The 14940-nt window shown below is 33.8% G+C and overlaps 1 protein-coding gene across 1 annotated transcript; it reads right to left on the bottom strand.

Moving 5' to 3' along the window:
* Nucleotides 1–336: 336 nt before the first annotated feature.
* LOC106068464 (short-chain specific acyl-CoA dehydrogenase, mitochondrial-like) lies at nucleotides 337–10327 on the bottom strand. Its single transcript, XM_013227833.2, has 12 exons — nucleotides 10180–10327; nucleotides 9141–9310; nucleotides 8317–8466; nucleotides 7763–7874; nucleotides 6969–7084; nucleotides 6287–6322; nucleotides 5234–5404; nucleotides 4786–4842; nucleotides 4559–4639; nucleotides 3062–3157; nucleotides 2086–2142; nucleotides 337–680 (listed from the first exon to the last, which is right to left on the bottom strand). Exons 1-12 carry the CDS (start codon nucleotides 10244–10246, stop codon nucleotides 528–530), a joined length of 1266 nt encoding a protein of 421 aa, XP_013083287.1. The 5' UTR covers nucleotides 10247–10327; the 3' UTR covers nucleotides 337–527.
* Between the last annotated feature and the right edge of the window lie 4613 nt (nucleotides 10328–14940).

Below are 14940 nucleotides of genomic sequence, written 5' to 3'. Positions count from 1 at the left end.
TCTTTTGATCAAATTAGTAATTAAACAAATTGCTTAGATTTGGAGCATTTATATATACAGGTACTAGCAGAACTATTGGTACACTATCAATTTATATAATAATATATAAAATTCTGCAAATTGTGTAGATATTAAGGGAGATGTACTCATGTCTTAAGCCGTCACTCAAATGGAGTTTGATGATGATGATGATGAAGGGAGACAAACAATGCCTTTTATGTTTCCTCTCTATTAATATGTAACACAAAATAGTCAATTTTCAATTATATTTGCTGGCGAGTTGAAATATTTTAACTAGGTAATTTTTTGATACAAAACCACATTTACAATTTCTTAAAATAAAAAAGAAACTACTTCAATGTAAGAAACACTTCAAAAAGATATGCTTAGACAAGTCTTAAGTTGTTTCTTCATTTCTTACCTTTAGCTATGGCATGTGCATATAGAGGTCATACAACTATTTTCAAAAACAAGTAGCCTTTCACTTCATGTTAATCATACAAACAATTTAAAAGAAAAAAAATTAACTAAAACCCATGTTCTTTAAGTAAATTGGTGGCTATGACGATTCGTTGTATTTCACTCGTGCCTTCATAGATTTCTGTGATACGAGCATCTCTGTAGTGGCGCTCAGCTGGCATGTCAGTCACGTAGCCCATTCCACCTAGAATCTGGATAGCCTGCAAGATATTTCAACTCATGTGAAGTAGAGCTACATAATGCTCAAAGAGTTTAGAAGAAACAATTTGTTAGAATTTTAATTAAGTCATGGGGATGCAGTGGCTTAGTGGTTAAGCCCTTGGCTTCTAAACCTGGGGTCCTGGCTTTGAATCTTAGTGAGTGCTGGGATTTTGAATTTCGGGATTTTTAGGGCACCCCTGAGTCCACCCAACTCTAATGGGTACTTGACTTTAGTTGGGGAAAGTAAAGGCAGTCAGTTGTTGACAACAAACATCCTTGTCTGACCCTTATTTGTACTGGAAAACCTTTTGTAAGCTGTCCATGGTGAACCACTCTGCATGTTATATCCTCATACGAGTTATTGATAATACTCATGAAGTAGCTTCCAGAGAGTAGCTTGATACTTGGAGTATAATGCCTTCTCATAGTCCACAAAACATAAAAGTAATGGGGAATTCCATTCCAGCGATTGTTCTGATATGTAGGTTAGCTTTTTGGTCATTGCACAATCTGTTTGTTTTTTTCTAAAAAAAAGGCCTATTCCTGTTACAGTTTCTGAGATCACCCTTTTTATGGAGCTTTATTAGGAATCTTTCTTTCCAGTCTGCTGATATGTCCTCCACCTCAAAAAGCTGGTAGCACATTTCTACTGAGCTTTCTATGTCCGCTTTCAAGGCTTCTGCTGGAATGTCATCAGGTCCTGCTGCCTTTCAGTATTTCATTTTTGTCTTTATTGAGAGATCACAAATGTCATAGGGGTTTTGAGGTTGCTGGTCTACTCCATAATTCCTGGAAATATTTCACCCATCTATTCATCTGCTTGGCTTTGGTTCAGGATAATGAAAACAATAACGAATGAGAGAGTCATCAAAACATGATGCTAGAAAATATTCATTTCCTTATTCATGTGAAACCCTTTCTTAAAAAAAAACAAAAAAACTAGCTAATTTGGAAACTACTTTGAAGTTTCCATTATACATAGGACTAGTTATTTGACCCTCCAAATTAACAGCAGAACAAAGAAATGAACAAATGTTTAAATTGTCCATGCCAGGTTCAAGAAAAAAACAAACTATTTTGATCCTATTTTCATATTATTTTTGGTAACAGAAATCAATTAAGTCAATTGAGTGAGTCATATACTCTTTTGAATACAGCACAACTAGCCATTGTTTCTAATGCCATACAATGTTAGATGAGTTACTGGACCTACGTCCTAAAAACCTCAATCTCCATCAGCACTCAAACTTAAGCCCTTCAATCAACTCATTCACTTATCATTTTAATCTTGTTTTAAGCTATTGTTGTGATTAGCATCCAAATGAGTTCACACTAAAAACAACACAAAAAAAAGAGCAGCTTATGCTTCCAATTCCGAGGCGCTAATTATAATAAAACACTTACAGAATGTGCATTGAAGGTTGCTGCTTCAGAAGCTGCCAACTTTGCCATAGCTGCTTCCTGAAACAGAACATTACAATGGCATTACTAGCAGATTATAAGGGAATAATTGTTGTACACATTTTCAATTTGAACAGCCAAAGAAATCTATAAAAGTCAACTATTACATTTTTAAATTATCAATTTTCAGTCATAATTTGCAACAATTATAATAGTTCCTCCAATCTTTTCAGTTCAAATTTTAATTTAGCTAAATTGAACATTCAAATTTTATTGTTGTAAGCAATTCATTTGCTATAGCAGAAACAGATAGTTAAGATTTGAATCCATTTTTCTTTTCGATCGATGCTGCATAGCACATCTTTCATGCTTTAGCATACTCAGTGTGGTCAGGTCTATTTTGTGGGCATGTTCCCATGCTGTCTTTAGGCACTCAGCAAACCCAACTCAGTTTGACTCTCAAGATTTCAATCTGATCCCCTTTGTCAAATTTTGCATGTTAACATTTTTTCACTTTCTCATAGCTCAAAGCAAACTAAAAGCTAATAAAGACAACTATATGAGCACAAAGAAAAAAAAAGTGTTTTTTTTTTGTTTTTTAATTATAGATGTTAAGTTGTATGATAAAAAACTTAACATTTATAATTCTTTACAACATTTGAGAGGAATGATTGTTTCTGCTTGTGATGTTTCCTACGGGAACCAGTTCCCATGGTTAAAGTGTGACTGAATTATATAATATCTGGACCCATACCAAAGGGATATAAGCTTTGCTTAGCAAAAGCCACTTCGGTAGAAATTTAAATCAGAATGACCAGAAAATCTAATAAGGCTAGTCTTCAAGTCTGAAGATTAATGAGGAATGCAATATTTCCCATGGTTACACAGCCCCAGCTGTGATCTACATATTTTGCCACATTCAGGGCAAGCATAACCAGAAAATAAGTCAGTAATATTATACTGAACATATTTTTATTACCTTAGTAAAGTTTTTCCCAGCATCTTTTAACATGGCCGCCTTCCATGTCAGCAGACGAGCACTTTCCAATCGTACCTCCATGTCAGCTAATTTGTTCTGTAGAAAAATTATAGCAAAGAAATGTAGCATTCTTTATAACAAACAAACAAATAAAACATTAATAAACAATAGTGTAATTATTTTAAATGCCTTAGTAACAAAAGTTGGTATATTTTAATTTTGTGTCAGATTTTTTGTAAAGTAAAAACATGTGTTCAGTTCAGTGAAATAATTTAAAGAACAATTCAATCACAGATACTCAATCACTTGAAACAAAATTTTCTTTTAAAATTGACAATGTTTATTTATGTAGAAGGAAATATGTCATTAGTTGGTCTTTCCTGTACAGTTGTCTATCACAACTCTCTACCATAATACTGAAAACTGTTGTAATTTCATGTTTTATGTGTTAATTGCAACTTTTTGTTCCTAGATTATAACATAATAAATACAACCTTTCTATTTCTACTAGCTCAGTACCCTGACACAGTGCAATGGAATTTTATAAAGTAAGATTACCCCTTTTAGAACAGGTGACCTACAGAGCAGATGATGTAAAGGTCATCTGGATCTATGGCTGATGGTTAACGAGGATGTCATGTGGCAAGCACAAAAACCAACCTCCCTTTACTTTCCCCAACTAATGTCAGGTAGCCATTAAAGCTGGGTGGATTCATTCGAAGATACAACTAGTCTTGGAACAGATGGAACTGGTGCATGCGAGGATCTTGCCCAGTACAGAACACTGCCAGATACCTGGACCGTGCTAAAAGGGATTAATCTCAGCACGGAGCCTTAGTGCATGGAGCCTACAAATGGTACCCATTAGAATTGGGTTGACTCGAGGGCACCACTCAATTCAGGAGCCAAACTCTTTACCAGCCAGCATTCTCCTATATCATAAAGTATATGGTAGGATATTCTGTGCAATAGACTCTGCAGCTTCCTATTCATTAAAATGAACATTTCTGTACACAATTTAAATTCCTATCTTTGCAAGCCTTTTTACTCAATTTTACTGCACACTCTTATTTTTTATATGCTACTGTTTTTTTTTATGGCTGCCTCATTAGTAACACATTTAAGGGGCTTTAAACATAATTAATTTGTTGTGTTTAACAGGTGAGATAGGGTCTCAAACAAGGAAATCCTATGAGCATTGGACACCAGGTGGGTAAGCGATTCAACAATTGCCAGTGTCTCTTGGTGGAGATAGTTTGCCGCCCAATGTGCTGAACGGCGCTGGAGGATCTAAGTCTAAGTAAAGTAACTAACAGGTGAATGTTGCAAAGAAGCTTTTTCCCTCTATCCTGATTCTTTTCATTGAATAAGAAAACCAGTCTATAAATATGTGTATAAATGTATATACTTTAGAATTGTATAAGAAAAATAAAATGAACTTACTTTCTATTGGGTTAGTGATTTGAACAAAGTAACTTTCAAGAATTCTTTACTTACCTGAATAGTTTGCATTTTAGCAATAGGCATTCCAAAGGATTGTCTCTTCATTGAATAGTCTACTGCACAGTCAAGAGAAGCCTGCAATCAAAGAGAGATGAAGAATAATTAACTAACTAATGCAGTCATAATGGAAACACAAAATGGAGCATATTGTAGGTTAATTAAATTAAAAATGCAACCAATAAGATCATTCTTTACGCTCCATAGTTTATATTTGTTAATACCTGAGCAATGCCCAATGCTTGTGAAGCTATTCCGATCCTTCCTGCATCTAAAGTTTGCTTTAAATTAAAAAAGAAAAAATATCTTCTTTAGTTATGCGCATAAGAACAAAAAAAAAAAAAAAAAAAATTTTTGATAGCATTTGAGTACTTTTTATTATTTTTTTTTTTGTCTTGAGGTTTCTTGAAGTTATTAAAACAAAGCCAGTACTGAGTATGTAAATGAAATGAAGTAACATTATGTGGCCATAGCTTGTGAAAAAATATCAGGGGATGTTTTTTTAGTACAAAAAAAGAACCAACAAATAATCCTTAAGATTTCAGATCTTGTATGTAGTGCCTCAGTGGAAATAACTTTTTTTTTTAGTTTAAAAAAAAATATGTGCAGCTATTCATCATAAATCTTATCCTATGTATTGCATCTATTACTTCAAAGAAGAAAAGAATTTACCATGGCAATCTTAAATCCCATTCCAGGCTTGCCAAGTATATTCTCAGCTGGAATGCTGCAATCTTCAAATATTAGGTAACACGTCGAGGACGCCCTGATGCCCAGTTTGTCTTCTTTCTTTCCTAATGACAGACCAGGGGTGGACTTATCCACAAGAAAAGCACTGATGCCCTTCAAAGAAATATTTACACAAATGATTTAACTGTGAAGTAAATGTAAATGAATGCACTATTAATTGCAGCAATATAGATGGTTTTCTTCATGCTAATAGTTTAGCCATATTCTTTACAGGGCTGAGAGAAGCGGGTACACTGTGTGAACTATGAAGGGTTAGGGCACGGCTAGAAATTTGTTATTTGTTTCATAAGAAGGGAAAGTTTTGACATAACTATGACACGACTAGTAAAAACATACAGCGAAATGTAAACAGACTACTTTTGACGGTTTTTATGGACGCAAATTTTTAGCTTGATGACATTCGATGGTTTTATTCATTATTATTAAACTTCTTCTTCGACATTCACTATCAGCCTCGACTAACTTCTATTGTTGGCCTTTCACCTGTGTTATTTCATTTTGCTATTTAAGCGTTACCTCTGTTGACTTATCTCCTTAAGACACAGCATGGAAGCACCTAACAGAGGAGACATGACTCACAAAAGAAGAGAGGCTGAATGTTCAGAAGGTTTTAAGGATGTTTTGTTGTGAGTAAGCGACTAAATTCAGGGTTTGTAAACATCTATATTCAAATATGAAATGCAGTGGATGTAACTATTCTTTGATATATTAAAAATTGAATGGGACACATCAATTATTATTGAGTGACATTGTGAGTTTAAATTAAGAGACTTGATGTAGAGATAAGAAAAAAAACCTTCTAGCTGACTATTAATAAGTAATTACAAATATACAATTGTCTTACACAGAAATAAACAAACAATAGTTTAAAAATTAATAAGGTGACAGATAAATTTTATTAAGAATAATAATAATAAAGACATTTCTCTTACAATTTGTTATAAGCTTTAAAAATAAAGTAGTCCATAATCCTACCTTGTGTTTCATCTTCTTATCTGTTGTAGCAAATACCTTTAAAAAATATATATATTTTATTTAAAAACAAAATTCAAGGGAAAAATTTGTTTTAATAGTATAGATTTTATTAAAAATTGTTTGTGTATAGAGCATCATTCATTCTATAGCAAGCTCAGTGGGCTCTGGTCCAATCGCATTTGTGGACATGTAGGGGGAGAGGGTATCTGAGTGCTGCATCTAGGTGTTGAGCTGAGATTTGAACTAGAGTGACCTTTATAGGTGACCTAGCAGTTACTGCCTCTCAGCTACAACATTAAAGCTACTGTTTCCTTGCAAAATAACCAATCAGATCAGCCAAAGAAAATATTCAACTTTCTCTTCTTTCTACCCATCCTTGTGCAGATCATAAATCAGATTTGGCCTTGGAGGCAATAACAAATTTAAAAAAAAATTCTATTAGCTCCAGCATCATTTGTCTTTATTTTGCACATAGATAAAAATTTGTCTTTATTTTGCACATAGATAACACTTTGTCTTTATTTTGCACATAGATAACAATTTGTCTTTATTTTGCACATAGATAACAATTTGTCTTTATTTTGCACATAGATAACAATTATTCTGAAGTCCCATTTTCTTATTATTACCCAGGGAACATGCTCTTTTAATTCAACTTTTGGTTCGGAAAAGAAAAACTCACCACTGCTGCATCTGCTTCGTATCCATTAGTAATCCAAGCTTTAGTTCCATTGAGGACCCACTTCTCTCCCTGTAACTGAGCTGTTGTAGAGGCTGCCCCTGCATCACTCCCATTACCTGCAACAAATACTCTTTCATTAGTTTACATTATTATTATTAAAAGACTTCTTTTTGTCTTTAAAATTAATGAAAGCAATTAAATGTATTAAACAGAGACTTAGTGAAATATTACAATTAGGATATAGAAGTGTAGACTAGAGTCACAAGTTACATGTATATTATATTTAATACTATTTCTAAGTCTTAAGTCGAAGACAATAGCTTCTAGATTAATAATTTGCCTACTTCCATGCAATTTTTATAAGTATTAATTGCAGATGAGACTGAAAAACACAGTTAAAATGTAGGTGCACAAATCTGATACTAAATCTTGCATATAACAACCAATACATATTGTTATCAACCTGGTTGTGACACAGATGTGATTATTGTTGTGTGTATTTTTTAAATCTGCATATGAAATAACAGTTGGTTGACTTTGACCCAGAGGCTTATAGAAATATTTCTTTTAAAAATGTCTGAAAATTGTCTCCGTTATGACATAGTTAAACTGTAACAGCTTTCAGCAAATATGCAGACCACCGCACAGGTTTCATATACCATATTAATTATTTAATATGAAATATTTAAATCCAAAGACAGAGTATAACTATTACTAATTAACATAAAGAGCTTTCTGGAACAAAATAAAATATGAATTTCAATGTAACCAATGTCAAGGGAATAGTAACCCACCTGGTTCACTCAATGCAAAGCATCCAATTCTGTCTCCATGCAAAAATGGTTTCATGAATTTTTCTTTCTGTTCTGGGGTGGCATTTTTTAGGATGGGACCAAGATAAAGACTCTGTGGGTTAGCAAACAAAACAAAATTTAATTTTATTTATAAACTGTCTGGGAGAATAATATATTTTTTTTTTACCTTTACCTATCCTTTAGCAAGATTTGTCAACCTTCCTGTCCATTCCTGTCTTTTGCCTAAATTTGAAACTCTTCCAATGGCAGGCCTCTTCTTTTTCCCTAGCACTGTTCCCTGAAGGAAGGTCTTGGCAAGCCCCGAAGACCTTGTAATTTGACCATATAAATTAGCTTGTGTTTTTTTTACGATAGTTAGCAATTCATCATGGTTTCCAATCGATGCAGTAAGCCTGTCTTTAATCTCTTTGTTTGTGATGCGGTTTGTAAATGAATAATATCAGTCAGTGACAAATATAAGATGTTGCTTATGCTAGTAGGCGCTATCTTTAAAGGGAAAGAGGAAATTTTGAGATTGTATTGATTGTTCTTACATTATTCACACTAAGTATGACTCCAGTTGAAGCACATCCTCGACTGATTTCTTCAATAGCAATAGCATATGCCAGGTAATCTAAACCAGTTCCTCCTTCAGATTCTGGAACATCAACACACAACAAACCGAGCTGTCCTAATTTTTTTATCTAAAGAAGAAAAAACATCAAAAGTTTATTTTTTAAATTATAAATGTATAATACAGGTACTAACAATCTGTAAACTGAAAAAAAAAAATATTTTCTAAAATTTTAAAGTATAAGTAAATTTGTAGTTATAGACTAAATATAAAAAAAAACACATTTGGCTGAGTTTTTGTTGTTAGTGTGTAATATGTTGATGTGAAACAGATGAAAGGAAATCACACAAGTTTCCAATGTGTGAGAATCTATAACTCAGCCACAATAATATAGAGTTAGAATTTTGGGTTTACTACAGTCATTGGTAATCTCTTGCTATCCTAGAAGAAACTTTAGAGAAAGGCTTCTCAAAGTTTTATTAACTCTTTCTCTCCGTAATTATTTAACACCTAGTGGAATCAAGGTTGGTATCGTCAGTTATTAAAGAGTGAAGAACATTACAGATTGAGTTTGATGGTAAAAAGAAAAGGTAGCATCCTATAAAAAGCTATATTTATTTGTAATATATTCTGATATAGTTGTTTTTTTCCCCTTTCTTTTAATAAATAAAACAAATTATTATAAAACACATATAAAATAAAACATATTTTTATAAAATCATGTATTCTACAAGATATTTTTAGTTTTTCTACCATATGCAACATTTTTTCTTAAATATCACAAGACTACATATTTTATCTTACTTGTTCTGCAGGAAATTTATGTTCCCTATCCAGCTGCCCTGCTATCGGAATTAATTCTTTTTCTGCAAAATCTCTGCAAGTTTTTCTCAATAGTGCATGAGTTTCAGGTAAGTCTATCAGGCTATGAGAAGACGCATATCGCATCTGGGTAGTTAGGCCCAAACTTTTACCTGTGATAGAAATAAAGAAGCTTAGAAAAAAAAAAGCACCAGTACATCCTGATTCTGTGTAAAAAAAAATGAACCTTGTATTTGTAGGCACATAGAGCCACATGACAGTCTGGTAGACCCAGGCCACCTATATAATAATGATATTACAAATTACTGAGTTATCTAGACTTTTTTTAGGGTTTCATATATTCTATATTATGATTAATTTGTCAAAACCTGTGAAGTGTGTTTTTGCAGCAAATAGTAGCATTCAGCTCCTGATAATAATTCTATATTATGATTAATTTGTCAAAACCTGTGAAGTGTGTTTTTGCAGCAAATAGTAGCATTCAGCTCCTGATAATAATGATGTTGATATAATTTAAGCTGAATTTAATTCCGGTTAATTGGAATCCAATTATTGAATGAAATGAAGAATGAGGTTATGATAATTTTGGTTCAAACATTGAAAGATATCCCTCTGGAGTAAATGATCAATCATGATGATATCTAGGCCTAGATCTAGTAATACTAATACTGTAGACGTAGAAACTGTAGTAGTCTATTATAATAATATTAATGCCATGGTCAATATTATATTTATTTATATTATTACTGCTAGATCTAAAATCATCTAAAATGTCTAGTCCTAGACCTAGTCTACTACTCTATTATCTATAGTCATAGTTTCTACAACTCTTGTCAGACTAGGGTACAGAGTTTACAGACGGTACTCTACAGACTCTTAGTCACTCTAGCCTAACTCTAGGAGTCTAGTCTCTAGACTAGTCTAGACGACTCTAGACTCTAGACTCTTGTGACACTCTTGTCTTCAATCACTAAGAATCGCAAGATTTAGAAGATATTATTTAAATTTTAAATTATGTTACCAGCTTGATGACGAATAAATGGTGCATAGCTGCATATTCTTAAGACTTTTATCGCTGTTGCTGTCATTTCTATGAGATTTATGTATGCATGGATCAGGACCTAGCTAAGACTGGATTTAATCTTGACTCCAAGTCCAAGCAGAAAACACAAAATGAGAAAACAAAACCTACTCCACGGGGTCAAAGTTTATACATCAAGAGTTTATTGTTGTTTTTTTCAAGTCACAAACCTATATAAAAGTAATAATTTTTTCTCCACATGAAAAAATATTATAACTTTTCTTGTATTTCTTTAAAAAAAAAAAACCTGATTATTTAGCATATATCCCCATATTGATGAAACTATCAAAAAATCAAGCAATTAAGCATTAGGGTCTATTAAAAGAAATTTCTATAAATCAAACAAGAACATAACATAATACATAATGATAATGAAACTAAAGCAAACATTCTAAACAAATACTTTGCATCAGCATTCTCAGCCCCAGGAGACAAAGACATATTACTGAATTTGAACCAAGTAGACAACATAGAAGATATAGTAGTACAAGAAAATGGAATTCAAAAACTATTAGCCAACACCAAACCAAATAAAGCTTCTGGACCTGATGGTATTCCAGCTAGATTACTCAAAGAACTAAGTAATGAGCTAGCCCCAGTGTTCAAAATACTCTTTCAGGCTTCACTTAACCAGGGCAGAGTACCAAAGGACTGGAAAGAAGCTAATGTCACCCCCCTATTTAAAAAAGGAGAAAAATCTGACCCAGGAAACTACAGACCAGTATCACTTACCAGCATTACATGTAAAATCCTAGAACACATAATATGTAGCAACATCATAAACCACTTAGACAAACATAATGTCCTCACACCATACCAACATGGCTTTAGGAAATATAGATCATGTGAAACACAACTAATAGGACTAATTGATGATTTTTCAAAAGGTTTAGATAATAGTGAACAAATAGATGCTATCTTACTAGATTTTTCTAAGGCTTTTGACAAAGTTCACCACCATAGTTTGCTTAAAAAATTAAAATATTTCGGCATTAATGGTCCACTGCATCAGTGGATTAAAGACTTTCTGATAGGGAGAGAACAAACTGTAATAATAAATGGCTCTAAATCAACACCGATAACAGTAAACTCAGGTGTACCTCAAGGAACAGTCTTGGGTCCACTACTATTTTTAATTTACATAAATGATTTACCAAATTGCATTACTTCAGGAACAAAAGTCAGATTATTTGCAGACGATTGCATAATATATAGAACAATAAAAACAACACAAGACACAGATATTTTACAAAGAGAATTAGATGAATTACAGAAATGGGAATCAAATTGGAGCATGTCTTTCCACCCAGAAAAATGTCAGTTGTTAAGAGTAACAAAAAAACTAAAACAAATTAATTCCACTTATCTTATTCATGGCAAACCAGTAACACAGACTAAAAACGCAAAATACCTAGGTGTTATAATAAATGAAAAACTGTCATGGAATCCACATATTGATGAAACTACAAAAAAATCAAACAAAGCATTAGGATTTATTAAAAGAAATTTCTATAAATCAAATAAGAACATAAAACTAAAATGTTATTTAACCTTGGTTAGGCCAATAATAGAATATGCATCCTCTGTTTGGGACCCCTCAACTCAAGAAAACATTAAGAAACTAGAACAGACACAAAATAGAGCAGTGCGATTCATAACAAACGAATATTCACATTTGACTAGAGTAACACCTTTAGTAAAATCACTAAATTTAGAAAGCCTTCAGGACAGAAGGCTCAAAAGTAAAGTAGCAATAATACATAAAACACTGAACCATAATCTTCAAATACAAAAACAAAATTTAATAAAATACTCTGAAAGACACAAAGATAAAGGCACATTCCTCGTCCCATATGCTAGGACAAATTTGTACAAGTGCTCCTTCTTCCCTAGTGCAATTAGAGCATGGAATGGGTTGCCTGAGCTAGCCAGGAAAACCAGTGACTTGGCAGAATTTAAGTCATTGGTTAATATGCATGACTAAATGCATGACGCGTAGGACGTAATCATCTTCTTTTTTGAAGTAACGTCTGTATTATATAAGATAAGAAGATAAGATAAAACTAACATGTTTTTTAACCTTGGTTAGGCCTAGCGGCCTAAGAGAATATGCATCAACTTAAGAAAACATTAAGAAACTGGAACAGACACAAAATAGCTCAAACGAATTTTCACATATGACTTAAGTAACACCTTTAGTAAAATCACTAAATTTAGAAAGCCTTCAGGATAGAAGACTTAAAAGTAAAGTAGCAAGTAGGCTATAAATAAAAAAACTGAACCATAATCTTCAAATACAAAAACAAAACCTAATAAAATACTCAGAAAGACACAAAGATAAAGGCACATTCCTCTTTCTATATGCTAGGACAAATTTGTAAAAATGCTCCTTCTTCTCTATTGCTATTAGCCAGCCAGGAAAACTAGAGACTTAATGACATAATTTAAGTCATTGGTTAACATGCATGACTAACTATAGATGCATGACGCGTAGGACGTAGGACGTAATCATCTTTTTTTCAAAGTAACGTCTGTATTATATATGATAAGATAAGGCACCAAAATCACACTGATGCGTTCCCTGGTGATAGCACCATTGTTATATGCTTGTGAGAATTGAACGCTGACTGCAGAGCTAGAGAGAAGTGTCATAGCAATGGAATTGTGATGGTACAGAAGGATCCCGGGTATCACATGTAAAGATCGCATCACAAACGAAGAGATTATCGACAGGGTTAGGCCTATTATATATACAGCGACTGGCCCCCACTATTACACGCTAACTATTATACAAATAAAAACGCAAACTAAAACTCTATGTCCATATTACAAGGTCTTCGGGGCTCGCAAAGACCTTCCTACAAGGAACAGTACCAGGAATAAGAAGAAGAGGCAGACAAAGAAAGCGATGGGAAGAAAACAAAAAAGAATGGACGGGCCTGCCATTGAAAGAGGTTCTATCCAAGGCAAAAGACAGAAAGGAATGGAGAAAGACGGTTGACTAATCTTGTGTGGTGCCCCAGCGGTCCAAGAGACAGGTGAACATGATGGTAATAGTAAATATTTCACACAACAATTTGTTACAAGTGTTTAAAAATCTCCAGTCAGGGACGGAGGTAGGCCTAGTAGCACGCCATTAATGCATGATTTCTTAAGATCCAATATAAGACTAAGACTAAGACTGCTTTATTGATCCTTACGGAAATTTGTTGTGATTACAAGGACTCTTTTCACATATAAAGACAACACAACAGAAAAATACACATAAATACAACAGACAACATAAAGAGTTCATTCAGCGACTACATACAGGTATCTTGGTGCATTTCATGTTACCTGATCAACGAATGGCGGTGATAGAGTGTGACCGAGAGAGGTACGAATGAGTTTTTGTATCGCTCCGTTCTTGTTTTGATTGACAGCAGTCGCCCACTTCGCGACGACCTGATGTAGTTCTGATGGAGAATGTGGCCGTTGTCTTCCATGATTTTTTCGATTTTTCTTAGGCACTTTTGTTCAACAAGTTCCTTTAAATGTGGTAATGTTGTAAGTGTAATTTTTTATGCTTTTTTAATGATGTTTTCTAGACGTCGCAACAGTTTAGATGAGGCGTTGCTTTGCCAACAAGTTATTCCGTAAGTTAGCAGATTATGTATAGTCGCGCCGCAAAAAGTCACAAGGATCTTCTTGTTTAGTTTAAAGCTATTGAGTTTGTATAGAAAAAAGAGTCGCTGAGCTGTTTTCTTTGTCAGAGTTCCAAGGTGGTCTTCCCATGAAAGCTTGTTGTTGATGATAACGCCTAGATATTTATATGCGTTTACTTGTTCTACATATTATACCTGTCTTGAAATCAAGTCTACGGACATAAGGGGAGCTGGTATTAAAGACAAAGTAGTGTGTGTGTGTGTTAGTGGGATGGTGTCTTGTAGCCACATGTGTTAAGGATGGCTGCTTTATTGTAAAAATGTAACCAGACATTGTATTCAATGTTTTCTCCGACCTCATTTTCCCATCGTCAATCGTCAGCGTTCGTTGCACTTTCCATAGCCCATAGTTTGTGACGTCGCAGGTCAGTGTTCAGGCCTTCTATGACGGCTGGTCTCGCTGTAACGGTCTTTCGTCTGCAATCGGAATAGCGCGATATGAATGGATAACTGGATTTCGATAGTAAACAGTGTCTTCCTTTATTCCGATTCAGTTATAACAATTAGGATGCTTATTCAGCTACTTAGGATAGAATCAGGGCCGGATTTAAGTACGACGTGGCTCAGGGTGGGATTTTGGGGGAGGCTTTTGAAAACTGTAATGAAAATAAATTAAGTTAATGCTAGGTTACGCTTTCTTCAACAATTTCTGTTCATCGGAGTCAATGTTATACACATGAAAATTTTTTTTTTGATTTATTAAGTGCGTTGCTAATTTGTCTTAGTTTGAAATAATAAAAAAAGTCTTTGATTTATTCAGGTTAAATAGAAAGAAAGCCTTACAGTTGTTTTCACCTTCACCTATCCCTTAGTCTGTTGGACCGTTGGGGCACCACACAAGATTTGTCAACCATCTTTCTTCATTTCTGTCTTTAGCATTGGATAGAACGTCTTTGCTGTTTTTCACAAACACAAAGATACGAGCGAGACGAGATTTGAGAGACATTAGAGAGAGAGAGAAAGAGAAAAAAAGAGATAAATACAGATAGATAGATAG

This window comes from Biomphalaria glabrata, chromosome 12, assembly GCF_947242115.1.
Source record: "Biomphalaria glabrata chromosome 12, xgBioGlab47.1, whole genome shotgun sequence".
NCBI classification, from domain to species: domain Eukaryota; kingdom Metazoa; phylum Mollusca; class Gastropoda; family Planorbidae; genus Biomphalaria; species Biomphalaria glabrata.
This window is presented reverse-complemented; position numbering and strand designations above follow the sequence as displayed.